Source organism: Empidonax traillii, unplaced genomic scaffold, assembly GCF_003031625.1.
Source record: "Empidonax traillii isolate 1590-97213 ecotype Southwest subspecies unplaced genomic scaffold, ASM303162v1 scaffold45:size3623477, whole genome shotgun sequence".
NCBI lineage: Eukaryota > Metazoa > Chordata > Aves > Passeriformes > Tyrannidae > Empidonax > Empidonax traillii.
This window is the reverse complement of record NW_020955238.1, coordinates 2481177-2499007: the sequence shown is the minus strand read 5'-3', so window position 1 is coordinate 2499007 and position 17831 is coordinate 2481177. Positions and strand designations below refer to the sequence as shown.

The 17831-nt window shown below is 38.4% G+C and overlaps 1 protein-coding gene across 1 annotated transcript; it reads left to right on the top strand.

Moving 5' to 3' along the window:
* The first annotated feature begins 5435 nt into the window (after nt 1-5435).
* On the top strand, nt 5436-16205 carry DTD2 (D-tyrosyl-tRNA deacylase 2 (putative)). The gene is made up of 3 exons (XM_027878778.1): nt 5436-5546; nt 11482-11551; nt 13580-16205. The coding sequence occupies exons 1-3, from the start codon at nt 5436-5438 to the stop codon at nt 13903-13905; spliced, it is 507 nt and encodes a 168-aa protein (XP_027734579.1). The 3' UTR covers nt 13906-16205.
* Nucleotides 16206-17831: the final 1626 nt, after the last annotated feature.

The window sequence follows — 17831 nt, the reverse complement described above, 5'->3', positions numbered from 1 at the left end:
AAATATTGCCACTTTGTGGCAGCTATTTAGCACCTATTGTAAAAGACAGAAACTGACTCCCTAACATCTTTAAAAAAAGCAAAAAACCAAAGATTATGTGAAAAATCTTCTTGTCATTGCAGTGCTTCTGAGGAATCTAATAAAAAACTGATTGTAGCACCCCAAATGAGTTCAGAAACATGCATTAAAAAATCTGTGCTTTGAGAAAGTGTGAAAATTAAAAATTAAAGTACAATTCTTGACACTAGAAGCTCTTTGACATGTTAAACTACATTGGAAGTCATATCAGGAAGCTACATTATTTCTTACCATGTGGTCTATTATCTTATTTGACTTCATGAATAATTTACAATCTTTTATTATTTAGCTCACTGCATTAAACATCTGCTTTTTCCCCCCAAGATCACCTTCTACGTGTGTTGGTTAAAATAATAAAATGACTATATATATATATATATATGGTAAATGAAAGTCCTACAGTTGCTATTTGTTCTAAGGGGAGTAAGTTCCCAAAATATAATTTTAAGGGAAGCCCATAGATCAACAACACTGTATCAGTATATGATGGTGTGCTGTGGCACAGCATTGCATTGCGATGTTCATACACTGAAGGGAATAAAATACCAAGATCTGTCAACCCTGCTTGGCTTACTCAGCTCTGGCAATCTTGTTGAACTATGCTGCAAAAGAGGTTGTTGTGTTCTGGGAACAATAGTTCCAACTACTGATAAATGTCAGACCAAACATATAATTAGCATGGCCACCAACTCACCGAGTTTCTTCATGATGCATGGCAAAATAGTTCTTGGGATGACTTCAGAGGTTTGTCATTCAGAGAATTTCCTAATGACCTATCATTTGTGTGTGCATTCTCTCCTGACTAACTAAGGATCAGTATGCCTGAGGGGAAAAAGTGACAGGAGCTGTGACTCAAGGAGGAAGCTTTTGGCCTGAAGCTGTGGTAAGTTTTACGTTGAAAGTCATCCATATAAATTAAAAAAAAAAAAAAGTGACATGCAGCCTTATTATGCCTGCACACTCAACAGTAACTGGAGGGAAGCAGTCCTCCAGGTACAGAGAGAATAATAAATGACCTCTCATAGTGTTTGTGAAAGGAGCAGAAAAAGCCTCATCTCATTCCATGTACATTTTTAATAACATGAGGTTCAATGCCAACACTCTGATAATGTTACATATGTCATCTATTGAACACATGAAAGCTCAAGTTTCAGCTCCTGGAAGATATTGACACATTTCTGTCTACAGCAACATCCTCACATTATCATCAAAATTTCTCACTGAAGTTGAAAAATAAAGGGATTAACTAACAAGAAGAGAGCAATGATGCAGCAGTGCCCAGGAAAGAGAACAGATTTTATTTCCTTTACATGGCAGGAGCATAACACAGGCCAATAATACAGGGGCTGTGGAACACAGCACAAACACTTGGTGGAGAGTCACCCTGGGCCCGCACCAGACCAACCCCGAATGTGGGACAATAAAGAATGTAGCACCCGTACTCCACTGTGCCTGATCTAAATACCCGCTCCATCAGGAGGCACCCAGTTTGCAACACCCCTCTAGATCAGTCAGGCATGGGTTAGCTCAGTGTCTTGAAGCAAAGCAGAACCACTGCCTGTCATGCTGCCAGAACGGTGCCAGGCTCTGCACTGATGCGTGGCCAGCAGCTCCACACAGCGCACAAGAAGCTGAAGCTGACAGATCAAAGCTGGCCTGAAGTAAGCAAGTACACTGTGTGTCTTATCTGGATACTTTTTTTTCCCTTAATAGATCCAGATTCTGCTTCTCATATGGAAAAACAGTAATTGTACCTGACGCAGTGTTCACACCAAATCAGTTACTTTGTTCATAAATTTAATTAAGTTTTGATTCCTCTAACACATTTCAGTATCTGTTTAGTAATTGTATGCAGGACTAAACAAAATACTAATCTGTTTTTAATAGTGTATTCAATTTTTGCTGCATTCTTTAAACACAGATAAAATCAACTGCTCAAATCACAGAATTGCACTTCCACAACAGGAACACCATCTTTCCCTGCAAACAATTCTGACTTTCGTGGAAACATTAGGTTAGGTCTGCTGGGAGAGCTAAAGAGGTGTACCAACATTGATGCCACAGAACCAGGGCTGAAGAAGCTTCCTCAGAGCTATGTCACAAACCAGAGAAATAAAAATCACATTATCATCTCTTTCTCTCAATCGTCTTACCCGTAAGTCTGCAATGGTTATTTTGAATGCTGGGGGTCATTTTGGAAGGCAAAGTGGGTGATAGTCTTTATCCCATGTCTTCTCTGGAAGAGCCGTTTCTGGTAGCTGTACACAGGCATTGTGCAATACTTGTGGTCTTGGAGTGACAGGACTGCTATTCCATCTTATTTCTGCTGTCTACCTTGTACTAGGGAAATTCTTTATGCCCTCTCTGCTTTCCTTATTTAAATATCCTAGGAAGGAGGATGGTGGTTGGAGGCAGACATTTTTCTGACCTTTATGTCTGGACAATGCTTTGAATAGAAGAAGTCAGTACTAAATAGTCATCATGTGTCTTAGACTGTAAAATGATTCTAACACCACCAGCTAATCCTCTCTGCAGCCACATCACTGTTGAGCAACATCTTGTCTCTTTCAGCTAATTGGCATTTCAGCTAACAATTCTGAGGATTTAGAAAGCTTAATTGGGTCTTGAACTAGACTGAGAAACACGCCACAAAAAACACCAAATAGAAGAGTCAAAGAACCTACTCGTGCTATCTGTGATAAGGCAAGTAGCTCAAAAAGAGAAGCAAAATAACTGCAAGAAAAAAAGAAGAAAAATGGATCATCATCTAAAAGAAAATGAAGGACTTGCTCCGTTCAAGATGTAAGATTATAAACATGACTTCAAAGCCAAATCACACTAACATTCTGAGCTGTCCTGTGGCAGCTTAAACATCTTGGAGTAAAGATACACAGGGTTTTTTTTTTATTATTATTTCTTTGAGGGATTGACCTGTTGCTTCAGCATTGATGTTTCAGATAGAAAAGGGAATAACATCCCAGATACATCTTGTTCCTTCAAAGGTCCAGTCAACTACTGCCCCTGGCAAATGGTATGCAGCACCAAACTTAATCCTAACAACAACAATAAAACATCATCACTAGGGAAGAATTCAACTGATTGTGATCATTTTGGTACGGAAAGACCTCTAGCATTTCTTCCTCTTATAAAAGAAGAGAAAGATAAGTCCCTGCAGAGGTAGAGCTCCCAGCATCCAACCACCTCTTGACAAAAGTATTCATTCCAAATATGCATAGAATCATAGAATATGCTGAGTTGGAAGGGATCCATGAGGATCATCAAATCCAATACCTGGCCCTGTGCAGGACACTCCAAAAATCACACCATGTGCCTAAGAGTGTTGTCCGAACCCTTCTTGAACTCAGACACATGACCATTCACGCAAAGGGTAAGGAAAGACACAAAGCCACTGAAATTTGCAAGATTGCAATCTGCCCCTCTGAAAGAGAACTGATGTGAAAATAACTACAAATACCTTCTGGGTACCATTTCCAAAATACCTACTTTCTTCTCCAGTGACAACAAGGAAATGTTCGACCTCAAATCCAAAACATGTAGAAAAATGTCTTTATATCGTAACTGATAAAGATACCAATACATTTTATGCACAGATATATTCTTTAGGTGTCAAGAGGTGTTTTTCTATACAAAACTCACAATCAAATTCACACCTAAAATTTAACCAACAAATTTACTATCATTCTTGGGCGTACAAAGAGAGACTCTTAATCTAATGATCGACCTGTGTGATAATAAAAAAATTCATGATGTGGCAGAATTAATTTGGCTTCCCAAGGAAAATATGACATAATTCCACCAAGAATCCATAAATAAATGATGATGTCATACAATTTTTTCTATGTACTGTTTCACAGGCATTTGTGTGTGTTGAAACTTGTACATGAATAAATGTTCACCATCACATCCTGATGTAAATAATGGCAATGCACTGAAAAAACAATCAATATCCTTATATATTAATATTCCTTTATAATCTGCTTACATAATTTGCTCAGACCGTAGTAAAATCCATTTTACTTAACAATCCATTTATATTGCAAATATATATGGAAAACCCCTCTCATTTTAATCCATTTTTAATGGATTTCTACCTCATTAAACTCTTCTTAATGAGACTGGGGATACAGCTTTCAAGTAAATGAACAGAAGGTATTTTAAATAAAATTAGCTGAGTTTAAATAAAAACAGCTCATACTTTACAATACCCTACAGCTAGCAAAAATGAGCTACCTTATACACTAACCACCTAGTGCAATTTCCTGCTCTTCCATGAAGGTTTGCTTTGGGAAGAGCAACCTCACTGAACACTCATTAAAAATCTTCTTTTTAAAATGGCAGACAGAAGCTGAATATATCCTTATGTGTGATATTGACTATTCACAAGTGCATATTGGTCCTTGCTCTGCAATAGTAATCTTTGGTAATCTTACTCTATGATTGAGGCCAGGTACTAAGATTTGGCTTCTTACTCACACTGCTATGTATTAAATATTTTTCTTCCCTTTTTTTAAACATAATTGTAAAAATAAAAACTTGTCTTAAAATTAGCTCAGAGAGAGAGGCTGAATTCTTCATCATTCTATCCTGACATCGATGAAGCCAGTATTAGTCAAAACTTGTCTCTGTCAAAATTAACACATGCGAGGAAGACATAACTCTTCCAGTTTTGGAGCTGTTCATGGAGTATCAGGCTACATAGCCCAAGACCTGGAAGACAATAAAAGAAGCAGTTGCAATACTGTAACTTTTCCCACTAGCAGTGGAATCTCATTTCAAAACTATGCACTTTTTTTTCCCCACATGATTTTAATCATTAGCTGTCTGGATCCCTTTTAACTGCATTTATGTTTCCTCTGCCTCAATGCAGTATCATTGAAGATAAATGATCCAACTTGATAGATTCTTCTCAATCACCTGAAACACAAACTTTTTTTAAAAAGAAGTAACAAACAATATTCAGGGTTTTTTTCCACACATAAACTGCACATTGTATTTCACTTCTCATAATCATGTAACGTTCCCCCCCAGAAGATAAGGAGACCTTTCATTTCTCATCAAAATAAGAAACCACTTCCTGGTAGCTGAAGGACATGATAATTTCAGCTGTAGCAATACTTCGTTCAATTCTGTTCCAAAGGTTGTATCCGTGCTGCCAGCCCCCTCCATAGACGTCACTGGCAGATCAGAAGCCCCCGTTGTACCTCCAGCAGAATCCCGCCCGCCCCCTCCCGTGGCCGCAGCCCGCAGCCCCGCGGGCACCGCTGGGAGCACCATTCCCGCGGGGCCGGGAGGGCGGGACGCGGGGCCGAGCCCGCCCACAGCCCTGCGGGCCCGCCATGGCGGCGGCGGCGGGGCCTGCGCGGGCGCGGGCGCTGCTGCAGCAGAGCCTGTCCGCTCGCCTGCAGGTGCGGCCGCCCGAGAGCGGCGCCGAGGCCCAGTGGGTGGAGGTAACGTGGGCTGCGGGCCGCGCCCCCGGCGTCGCCCCTTCCCTTCTCCGCTCGGCTCGGGGCCGCTCCGGGCCGGGCACAGGGAGAACGCTCCGTCCCTTGAGCGCGTGCGCCGGCGGGAAGCGAGGCTGGGCGTTTAGAGATTTGAGGAGCTCCCCCCCCCCCCCTTCTTCCTTTTCCGGGCTAAGCTTCAGTTCAAACACTTCTCCCACCCTGACCTTGATTTCCACTCTCGAGCCCTTCCCGCACCCTCTCGTTATCACCCGAGGCTGCGCTCAGCCCCTTCAGCGGAGGGACGAGCAGCACAGCAGGCTGAGGCCGGTGCACAGCGGTTTGTCCCTGCTGCTCCTTCCCCTTCCCTGGGCTCCAGCAGAGGTTCTCCGCATGCTGTAGTCTCTTCGGGACCACGACTGCTCAACCACACACCTCCTTTCGCTCTAACCGCGTTGTTCCTTCTGTTCTTAAATACACTTTCACAGAGGCACCAGAACCTTGGCTGGTGGGCTCAGCTGCCGGCTTTGTTTATTGTGTGATAGTGTGCGCTTGGAGAGGAAAGGCCAGGTAGGGCAATGGGGCTATGGTATAAGTAGTTCTGATGTTGGGGTTTTTCTTAACAGACTACCAACCAGAAATGAAAATTAGGGTATAGACAACCACACAAGTTGAGGGAAACGTATTTTTCTTATTTTCCTCCCAAGGTCTTCTGCTGGGAAAGGTAGGTAGCTCTGCAGGCTCTTTGGGCCAAGTGCTGTGCATACAGCCCTGGGCTCTTAACCAAAGCATGAAGACTGCCCTGTGGGATGCACTGTCCTGCTGTAGTTGTCACTGTTTATGGGTTACCTACACTAGAATAATTCATCTGTGCTGGCGTCACCTATTTAGCCTTGGGGATTTTTTGGTTTTGTCTTTTGTCCTTAAAGACAGAAGAGGCTTAATACCATCACTCTCATAACTTCTAAAAAGTAAAAATTGTAGCATGTGTAAAGGGTTAATGAGGTCATTCAACAAATCTGAAAAGAGTTCACTATTTGTCTTTCACCTTAACATTAAAGTTTCTCTCTCTTTGTGCCGAAGGGTCAGGTGGATCCATAAGACCTAGTTTCTGCAGGATGGTCTGAGAAACCAGAATGTTTGGCTGAAGTGCATCTGTGTGTATTGCATGATTACCCTCCCAGTGTAAGGTTAATTACAGTGAATGTTGCTCAGCCTAGCATAAATTAGCATAGGAAAAATAAACTATTTCTATCTTGCTAATCTCAGAAGAAGTTGTACATCTAGTAAATAAAAGCAATTTTGCTAGCTGTCTTTTAAACTGTCTGAAAAGAGTTTAAAGTTGTTATAGTTGAGAGATATCATGAGCAACTCTGTTACAAGGAGGTTTGCAGTTTGTATCTCGTATTTGAAGTTTTTAACAGACTAAGCAAAATCCCTGGGAAAGTAATAGGAAGCACTAAAAGAATCTGCAAGAGATTTGGGTGGTCTCAGCAGCAGATATTTTTTGGACATGAACCATCCTAATATTTGTCATGGGTAATTAGGAATCTTTCTTGAATACCTGGTGCTTTTTAAGAGAAGTCACCATGCAGGAAAAAAAACCATGGGAAGCAATGCATTCTTTAGTATGACTACTGTAGAGGTCATTAGAAGGAAACTGCTGCTGATGTTTTGTGGTAGGGTCATGTTATATATGCACATATATATAGGCACTATATATGCATGTCAGTGCAAAAATATAAAGGTCCCATCGACTGTTATTTACATCAGCCAGTGTGTTCCTGATGTTTTATAACAACTTAAAAGTAGGTCCTCACCTTGAGACATTTCTAGCATACTATAAATAGCATATTATGTGGGTGGTTTTTAATAGCTTTTGAGCTGTAGGAGACCCCTGTAGGTACTTAAGGAGATTCAGAGCAGATGTTCTTTATCTGCAAAAAGGTTAGGAGTGTACTCTATACTTACACATGAATCACTGCCTTCGTTGTGTTTTCGTGATTGAGTTTTTTGGGCCTGTTGAGGATTCCTGGGAATTGGATGTCTCGTTTATGAAGAAATGTTGGTTAGATAACCTCCATAAAAAGTGTATGTATACAGCAAAATACTTAGGAGGAAAACAAGGAATTCTCCTTATAAAGGTAGAGTGGAAATAAGGTGTGGTTTGGTGTATTTCACAACTATGGGGGAAAAGAAATGTAAAATGAATATTCAGCTAAAAAGTGTACACTTAAAGTGTACACATAAAGTGCCTACACTTCATGCAATGAAAAATGCCTTTTCCTTATCTTCTTTCCCTTGATTTGTCTTCTGGTTAATATAGCAAAAAGAGGTGCAAAGTACCAGGCACAGACTTGTTCTCTGACCCGTGGCAGATGATGTAATCTCTCTTTGCTCCACTTGAATAAAAGACATATGAAGAAATCTTTCCACAGGGTAGCAAATCTAAACTTGAAGTGGAAATATCAAAGAATAATTTATGCAAGTTTCACTAACTAGCTTTCTAGGGATTACAAGTATCTCTGTTTTCATTATCCACTGCAATTTCCAGAGTGAGGGGGGAAGTAAAAAAAAAAAAAAAAAGGTACAGTTGAGTTAATATTTTGCAGAATATTTTGGTTTTCCTAATAATATCCTGAAAAATTCAGATGAATGTGTTTAGTAAGGAGGGTGAGGAATGAGTCAATTATTTGTTTTTTTCCTGCACAAGAGCTAAAAAGCAGCATTTGGAGGCAGCATTGCAAAGGCTGGCTGTATGGTCTAAGGGCTGGGTACTTCAGCCCTTCATAATTCAGGTGGCCTGATCTGATGATTACTTAGGACAATTGTATAATAAATGCCAGCGTTGCAAACTAACTTTATTTGCTAGTTTATATATGTAGGCATTTTACTGATAACGGTAAATCCACGTAGAGCACAACTTCCCTGCCCAGCTGCCTACCTATCACTGTGAAAGTTCCTTGCAGTGGCTGCTTGCACATCAGCATGTTGAATTTATTACCATCTTATTTGTGTTATTTTACTTGATTTTTTTGTGCTCTGAAGAGCATTCAATAGACTTTGATACAGAGGACCTTCAGTAATGGCAGTGGTTTTGCTTTGGTTCAAAAGGTTTACACGTTCCTGTTTGTAAGGTAACACATACACAGGTATTCTTCCCAGGAATGCCAAGGCAGTGGAAGGATTAAAAAAACTGTTTATTTCAGATGCAAGGACCACTTCTTAATGATGCTGCACACACTGGGCCCCCCAGGGAAAAAAAGCAGTGCTCTCCCTTCCCCTTCTCCAAGGATTTTGTATCATCTCTCTCTTCTTCCCTCCACCTCTGGCCTGAGGAGGCCTTGTACATGTGTGCAAACATGTTGTCTCTCTGCATACCACAGAGAGAGAGAGAGCTTGCTCACAGCTTCTCCCTGCAACTTTCTCTGAAATGCGGAAGGAAGGGGAAAAAAATGTAACCTGTTTGGGAGGGCATTTTGCAGTCTTCCTAGGAAAAACAAGTTCTAGCCTTCCGTTACAAATTCTTGCACAATTGCACCTATCCCTACACCATTCCTTACACTGGCAATGAGCAAAAATCTCAGGACACCTGAAACACTGATATAAGGTCAGACTGATATACGTTGTTATTATTAGGTTTGCTCTTGTAATGTTCAATTTTACATCTTCCATTGAATTAAGAAAACTAAAGAGCAGAGGAAGACCTAACAAGAAGTTGAAACGTGGCTGCACATGTATTGAAAATAGTGTTCAGCCACAGTTTTCAGTCATAGCTGAAACCATAAGTTTCAGCTTGCAAGTAGTTGAATAGTTTTTAACTATACCACGGTTGAGAAACGGTCTAGAAGACCGTATCAATGCAGTACAAATAGAAACGTCCTCTAGAACCTTTAACTTGTCTCTGAATTAATTCTCTTTTCATTTAACCTCCTGTATCTCTAATTCTCCTCAATATGCATGTTTCATCTTGTGATAAATTGGATATTCAAAACCAGGCATCAAATAATGATAGAGGCTGGAAAAATAATGAATGTTGTTACTTAATCTGTAGCTGTCAGGCTATAGGACTTGCAGGGGTCACTTTATTTTCTCTTTTGTCTCTTTAAAGGAGCTGTTTGCAGAATATTGTTACTTCTGTAAGTGAGACTGTGCAAAAAAGAGACTGTCACAAGTCCCAGAATTAAAATTATTTTCTGTGATGTGTGTGCTATATCATGGCATCACTTATTTCTAATGCCATGGTCAGACGTATGCAATGTAAACGCATTTGACCTATTTTATCACAAACATTTTTATTAGTAGGTATGTGTGCATTGTTATTATCTATTAATATCCTCACCCTGGTCTGTTTCTGGAGTTAATATTCAGCTAAACATGTAAGGATGTGTAATATTTGGCAGCCTGCATTTCTCCCTCTAATTTGAACAGATGGTTTGAAACGTCATTTGAGGTTCAGGCCATCAAATTTGTTACAGTGTTTATGAAATATGGCAGTCATTTGGGAACCCGTATAAATATAACATAGTGGTCAAAATGAGTTTTGAAAGGAGCCATTTAAAGCATTTGAAAGTTCTCAGCACATGACATTTTGACTACAAAGAGCATTCTCTTTTTTCAGAAGTTAGTCACTAAAAAAAAATAGTTGAGAAGGCATAGCTTTTCTCAGTCATTGCTGTGAGCATTTTGTTTAATCTCTGCAATAACAAGGGGATAAAATCTTATGTGTACAGCTAAGTTTTCTTAACCAAAAACCTTTATCTTTTAGAGAAAATGAGAAAGAAAAACAAATAAAAGGAAAAAAATAAATAACGGTATTCTTTAGAAACTCTTCACATTTGCTATCTTTTTGCTTTGATAATGTTGATATTAATGGCGTCTTCCTGTCCCAATCTATTTAACATCTCTTCAGTGGCATTTCATAAGCTGACATCTATATTTCTTCTAATAAAAATATTAAGATACTTATTCTTGACAGAGCAGTGGGAGTTTTTTATATACTATATGTCTGTGGATATTGTATGCCTTTTGGGGTTTTCTTCCTGAAGAAGTTACACCATTCAGGTGTACTTGTGCATGAGACAGTTCAGCCATTCAGGTGTACCTCTGCATTGGCTGCAGAGCTTATCTGTTTGTCTTAATGAAGCATGAGTTGTTGCTCATGCATTCCTTGAGAACTAACCAAGAGAGCAGAAAAGCTACACAAGAATTTTCTTGTGCTTTCTACTCAGTACAGACCTAATTCTTCCCTCAACTACATGGTTCTTACAAGTAGTCTCTCTGAATGCTAAGGAAGTGGCATATCCTTTACTCTGTGGATATACCAATCAGGGGAAGGGTTCTGTTTCACCAGTAAGATAATACACAGACTGATAAATAATATTTTGGACAACTTAACAGTATTCCAAACAACTTCACAGCTGTTGGTCATCATATTTAAATCTTTAATGAACAGACTCTGTATTTTTTTAGAATTATGTTGTGCTAGATTACTTTTAACGCCAAAATAAAATTCAGTTCATAAAAGTCCTGTGGTGTTTGTCGTGCTTCATAATTGGAAAGAAACTTGAAAATTATTTTAACTCTATGTTTGATAGCAAAAAAAAAAAGCTGAAATTATTTCCATGATGGATTTAAGTACACTAATTCATCTTGTCACCTTGTCTATGTTAATACTTAGTGCATTCCAACAAAATTCGGCATCACGTGGACCTAATAAATTGGCTTACTTGTATGTAGAAGCATTGTGCAGATAATCAGTATATACCTTATAAGCTTCCACAGCATGTAAATTTAGTGTCTGAAGCTATACTAAAACACTGTGCTAAATAACTAAAATTATTCTCAGAACTTGTGTGGTTTTGTGATTTTTGATACCAGTTTTTATAAGTATGCATTGTGGAGAATGAGAAATATTGACATATATTTCTGTAATCTTTTGTAGATCCAGAGAGGGCTTGTTATCTACATATGCTTCTTCAAAGGTGCTGATGGGGATCTCATTCCAAAAATTGGTATGATATAACCCTTCTAAATTCTTGTATTTGAAAAAGAAGAAAAGCAGCAGAGACAGAGAAGGCAGCCACTATTTGGACAAGTAGGAGTCAAGAAACCATGAGATGGTATCATTCTAAATCAATCACCTGCCTAAAAGAACAGTTTGGTCTATCTTATTTCATTTGACAGTTGCCCAGGCCTCTCACTCTGTCCATCTGCTCAGGACTAACTTAAGAAAATCAATTCCCATGATGATAACCTTCTAGCAAACAGAGAAAATACTGCACCTACTGTTTAACATATTACATGTATCAGGCAACAGGTTCAGTCCAGGACAGAACTGAATTTCAAATAATTCATGGCTTGATTTGATAAGTGTTTTGACACTGATCTCACTGTATGTGCAGGATATTTAAAATTACAGCCAGTAGAGGGAGTTGGGTGGATGACTAAACAGTGTCCCTCCCATCTCGTTTCAGTAGTACTATATACACTGTTAGCATTTCTAGTGCAGTTTTCTGGTTCAAAAGTGATAACAACAATATCTGCAGTTCTTGCCCTCTTTTCCACATACACTTTAACATTTACGTAAAAGCAGAGAAGATGCTATGGATCGGGTCAAATGGTAGTGATTTCTGTCTTCACTGCTGTTTTGGCTTGATTTTTGTTTGTTTGTTTTTGGGTTTTAGTTGGGTTTGTTTTTTGTTTTTTTTTTTCCACTCTTATTTCATTTCTTCTCCCTGCTTTCTTTTATCAGTAGCACTGGATCACCTGGAAGAATGTGTGATGCCATGTATTCCAGATAAAAGTATCCCTTTTCTGTGGCTGGCTGATATTAGTGATTTGGCAAAAGGCTGTGTAACGATAGTCTATTTCAGGGTAATGGGTGGGCCAAGCAGTGCACAAATACGGGTGCTATTGAAAATGCTGAGAGGAGATGCTGTGGGGTTCTCTCCAGATCTTGGGGGGCACAGTCTTTCTGAGACACTAAATAAAGTTGAAATATTTGAGTGTATTTAAATCTATGATATGAAAATTTATTTTGTGCTAGTGAGAGTTTCACAAGAATGTTACGTGAGAATAATTACATGTCCAGCTGTGGGGCAGCTGAAACAGGCCAGGAAAAGAAAGTTTTCTATGTTTCCTATGAGGACATTCATCTATGACCATCCTCCTTGAGTGCCTGGTTTACAGCATATTGTTTCCTAAATATATTTTGAATATGTTTAATTGTGTGTTTTTGATTCCTGAATCACAGCTCAGCTGTTTTTGCTTCAAATAGCATTAAACATGGAGGCATAACTAATATCCTCACAGCTTTTACAGAGTTCGAGAAAGTTTTGGGGTAATGACTTGGTTTGTTACAGAAACATGGAAAATCTAATGTTAGTAAATGCACTGATTTTATTTGGAAGTTTATATATTCTGGCTTATAAGCCAAATTGCAGCTGACCTTCCTGCCACTTCCTTTCTCAAAAGACAAACTGACCCCTGCACATCTCCAAGTGGAGGGCTGAAGGACGCTCACTTCATTTGAGACCAAACTGTGGAGCTGTGCCTTCAGCACAGATTATTGCTGGGTCCTGCTGCGAACTACTCCAACCAGCGTGAAAAGACAGTCAGGGCACAAAGCTCTCTCAAGGTGCGCTGAGGATGATGTTGTCTCCTACAATTTGTAGCGTTGTGCAAATGCTGCCTATTTGAGTATCAGGCAGTTTAGTAAGGGCCACTAAGTGCACCCTTCTCTGGATTCTTTTGGGAGTGTCAAACTAGAATCTACTTGAGGATTTTAGATAGCAAATCACTTCCCCCAAAAATAAAACTTTAGACGTCTGATATTAATATACATATCCTTAACATTCCTCATAATATTCAGGCATATTAGTTGGTTAATAGTATTTATTGACTGTCCATGTTTCATTTAGTTAATAAGCAGTTTCTTTTACTTGAGTAGTCATACGTCAAAATATTTTTTGAATCTTGTTTATGATGTCCTTTTTAATTTAGTTCAGTTATACTAACTCTTATTTTATTTTTATTTTCAGTCAATATGCTGTTGAATGTTAAATTAAGTGAAAATGAAAACGGCGAGTTTGTTTCTGTTCTTGATTTACCGGGCGATGTACTTATCATACCCCAAGCTACCCTAGGCGGTAAACCAAAGGGAAGAAAGATGCAGTACCATGCAAACATTGAAAAAGAAAAAGGGTTGGAACTTTATTCTCAATTCGTGACTTTGTGCGAAAAAGAACTGGCTGCCAATGCCAAATGCGTGGAAGCAGGTGTTCGTGTCAAGCACGGCACGTACGGGAACAGGCAGGTGTTAAAACTGGATACAAATGGACCTTACACTCATCTGATTGAATTTTGAAAAAATAAATTACATCTCAGATACAGTTCTAGAGTCTTTTTTTTTCCCCCTCCTAAACATTAATGTGCTGGAATGCTTTGGGAGATACAATGTGAAAAGGGCTTTCACTTGTCTGTACTGGTGTTGCCAAAACCATTGAATACAAGGATGCCTGAGACTGCTTTGCTATAATGAGTATGTGTCTTATGCTCATATGCCTCTAAAGTGTGTTCAAAATAATTGTTAATATTGATCCAATAATTTGAAAGGTTTATTAACAAGGATGGGGTAATGCATTCATTTCTTACTAAAAAATAATGAAAGAAGTATTACATGTATAGCTTGAGTAAGTGGTTTATAGATTACAAAAAAAGGATACTGTAGATGTGCTTATGTTTCCAGTTTTCCTGAGTCAGTTTTTACCTTTCCGTTTTCTAATTATAAAATAGCAATGCTTTCTAAGTAACCAATACACTGAAAGCACAAAATCACTGAATTTTTAGCCTCTTAGGGAGTAGGTACTAAATAAGAAAGTCCATCCTCCTCATCGAGAGCGTGTAGGGGTGCAAGACTTAAGGTAGTACTGGGCTGATCATGGGCTGTGTAGGGAAAAATAAGTGAGGCACATCTAGAAACCAGCAGTACCACTGGATTGCTTTCTTGAAGTTTGCATTCTGAAATCTCTGATGTGTTTTGATAGGCTGCTTGCTATAGCTTGGTCTGTGTCCTTGTTACTGCGGTCTTGCTGTCTACTCAATTCTTTCATAACAGAGCCTCAGGAAAAGAACAGAAACATTCAATGAAAACAAAAGTAAAGATGGTACGTTGTATGTGGCCATCTCATTGTTCCCACTGCCCCTATTGCTTCCTTCAGGCTTTTTGTCTATTAAATCTGCCAGGCAGAGACTAGTTTTCGTTTTATAGACAGTGTTGGTACATTTGGGGCCCCATTCCCAGCTGACCCCCATGCAGTACTGTTATAAACATTATTAACAGATGGTGTTATGAAGATATAATGGGAAATTCTCTCTTGTAAGGCAGTAAGAACAGAACAGCTATATTAAAATGTGGCAAATTCAAAACTAATTCAAATATGCTCATCCTGTGAGCCAAGTTTCTCTTTTACTGCAGCATTATGGCTTAGAAGGATTCAAAGTGAAATTAGACATTTATATGGTTTGCAGTAATTATCCAAAATTGCCATTTAAATAACAAATTATTTCGGAAAAGACCTAAAACCTCATGGTTGGTGAGGATACCATCTTATACAATCCTAACTTGTACATCAGTAGTTACAAATATTCTATCCTTATCTTTATTTTTGTAAAAAAAAACATTACTGAATGTGTAATCTGCAGACCCAAACTGTGCCATGAGAATCACATTTTTTTGAACAGATACAAAGCTTGTAGTTTGGGTAAGAGAGTAATGAGATTTTTTTCAGATTACATAGTATATGGTTAATAATTACAAAATACATAAGGATGTTGAATTCCTGGCAGCTGACACACTCAGAGTTGAAAGCAACTATTTACATAAATGGCCTGGAAATATTAGCTATTAGGTCCCAAATGATTATTCATTAATAATTAACAGTTATGATAGACACAATATGAGTTATGTTCTCAGTTCCGACTAGAAACATTTAACTAAGATTGTCCTGTTGTCAATAACTAATACAAATTCATTTTTATCTGTGTGCATGAAAAAACATGTTTATTCCTCTTTCTTTTGGAGATCAAATTCTATAAAGTGCTGAGTAATACCACTTTTCAGAGACTTTACAGGAATTGTGGGTATTTAATATATCTCAAGAATTGATTCTTTGAGGTATAATACAAAGTCTTTAGTTTTAATTTTTTTTCTTGTCAACAGAAAGATCTTTGGCAACCTGGCAATTCGTTCTCTATATTTCAAGAACTCTGTGAATTCTAAGAGGGATAGACTTGAAAATGTTTAGTGAAAAACAGAGTTCAAACAAAACTCCATCTCATACTGATCTCTCATATAAAGCACATAAAATCGAATATATATTTTGGTTGTTCTTAGGACCAGACAGAACTCTGGAATATCTGTTAAAAGGTCGATATTTTTGTATTATCTGCCCATTTGTCATTTATTTTTGCATCCAACTTGGAATAGTGATTTCTGCCGTCTTCTGCTCCACCGATTGGCAGCTTGTTGAATGTTGTGCCTTTAGTACTGCTTTATTTATATCTATTATTGATTCACAATCCATTTACTGAAAGAAGTCATTTCTGAATAACATGCTGGACTGTACTGATGAAAAAATCGATTAAAATTACTTTTTCAAAGCCAAATGCTCATTTCTTTCTGCCATGAATATATGCTTTAAACAGATGATCTGACACTGCTTTAAATAGTTTCTATTCTAAGACTAGACAAAAACTCAAATATTATTCTGTTCTATAATTATAGACCATATATTGGAAGATGCTTAATATTCCCCACTTGCTTGAAAAAACCTATAAAATCAGGAGTCATCCTTATGCTATTATGCCTTCAATTCAAGTGTCATACAATAATTCCAATATCAAGTTTTTGCAACCTTGTTTGCAGCGTACACACCCAATGTGTCTGAACTGTGTGTGTGCGGACTATGAACTGGGCTCATAAAAACTTACTAATGATTTCAGGTGCAATAGCCTGTTTTTTAGTCAGCACTATTCCTTCTTCCTTCCCATGCCCTTTCTGGATATTTTTACCTCTGCTACTACATACAGCATGCAACATACGAGTTTACAGCATAAAAATATTAATCCAGAATTGGAAGTTAATAAACAGTATGCATACCAGTAATACTAATAACACTGCTGCAGCTGTATTGCTATTGCTAGTAACAGTCCATAGGCTTTATCACAAGTGTTACGAGACCTCAGGATGGAGGCTTATCACGCATGCTTTGTCTGAACTTTCCTTAGTCTTCTCAGAGCTTTGCTTTTACTTGATTTAGTTGTAACAACAATTTTTCTAAGGGCAGGGGACTGGGGCTGATTTGTTTTACTTTGCGTTGTATGTTGTAACAACAGTTGTTACATAGATATTAATAATAAGTAGTTATTCTGCTTAGAATGATATTTTTATGACTCTAACATAAATGTTGCAGTGTGCAGAACAGCACCGGCCTTGAGAAGTGAAGACACTGACAGCAGTGTAAAGTAGAGGCAGGGGATGGTAAGAGATGGGGCACAGGCTGTCACCGGAGACTCCAAGGCTATACAAAACTTTTCAATGATCAGTTAAAGAAATGCAAACCTGGAGCTGGACAAGACTAGTCATAGGGGTAAAAAAGAGAAGAAAGAATGGGTATTTAAGATACACAAAAAGCAAAATAAATAGTTGCAGGCCAGTAAAGAAAAAGAAAGGTGTAAAACTTTATTAGAAAACATGCAAAAAATAGCCCGAGCTTCTTTTTTCCAGAAGAAGTAAAAGGAGATAAAGAAGAACAAACCATAACACCAACATCATACTTCTGAAGGCATGGGACTCCAGATGCCGATAATCCGCTGTGCTCCCTCTACCAGATGGAAGCCACATGAGGTGAAAGGGTAAGCACAACACCAGGAAAAGGGGCAGGTAGAGGTACTAGATGAGCATGCATAACGATTTTAAGTGTAGCATTATTATTTAGACTTTCTATACAATTTTTTTAATTTCCTTTATTTTTCTACAATAATTAGATTTAGACTGAAAATAATTCTTTGATTAAATTGCTAAGGTTGCAATTATAATACATTTGGTGTGACTTTATACATGGGGTGGATTTATTTTTGCCCATAGCAAGATTTTGTACAGTTTCTGCAGACAGTTGCTTCCCCATGTTGAAATGGCAGCCACTTGATGGCCTGCTGGATATTAGCCAGCCTTTGTGGTTCTTTTCATCAGGTCCTTTAATGCAGCTGTGATGTCTGATCTCATTTACCACA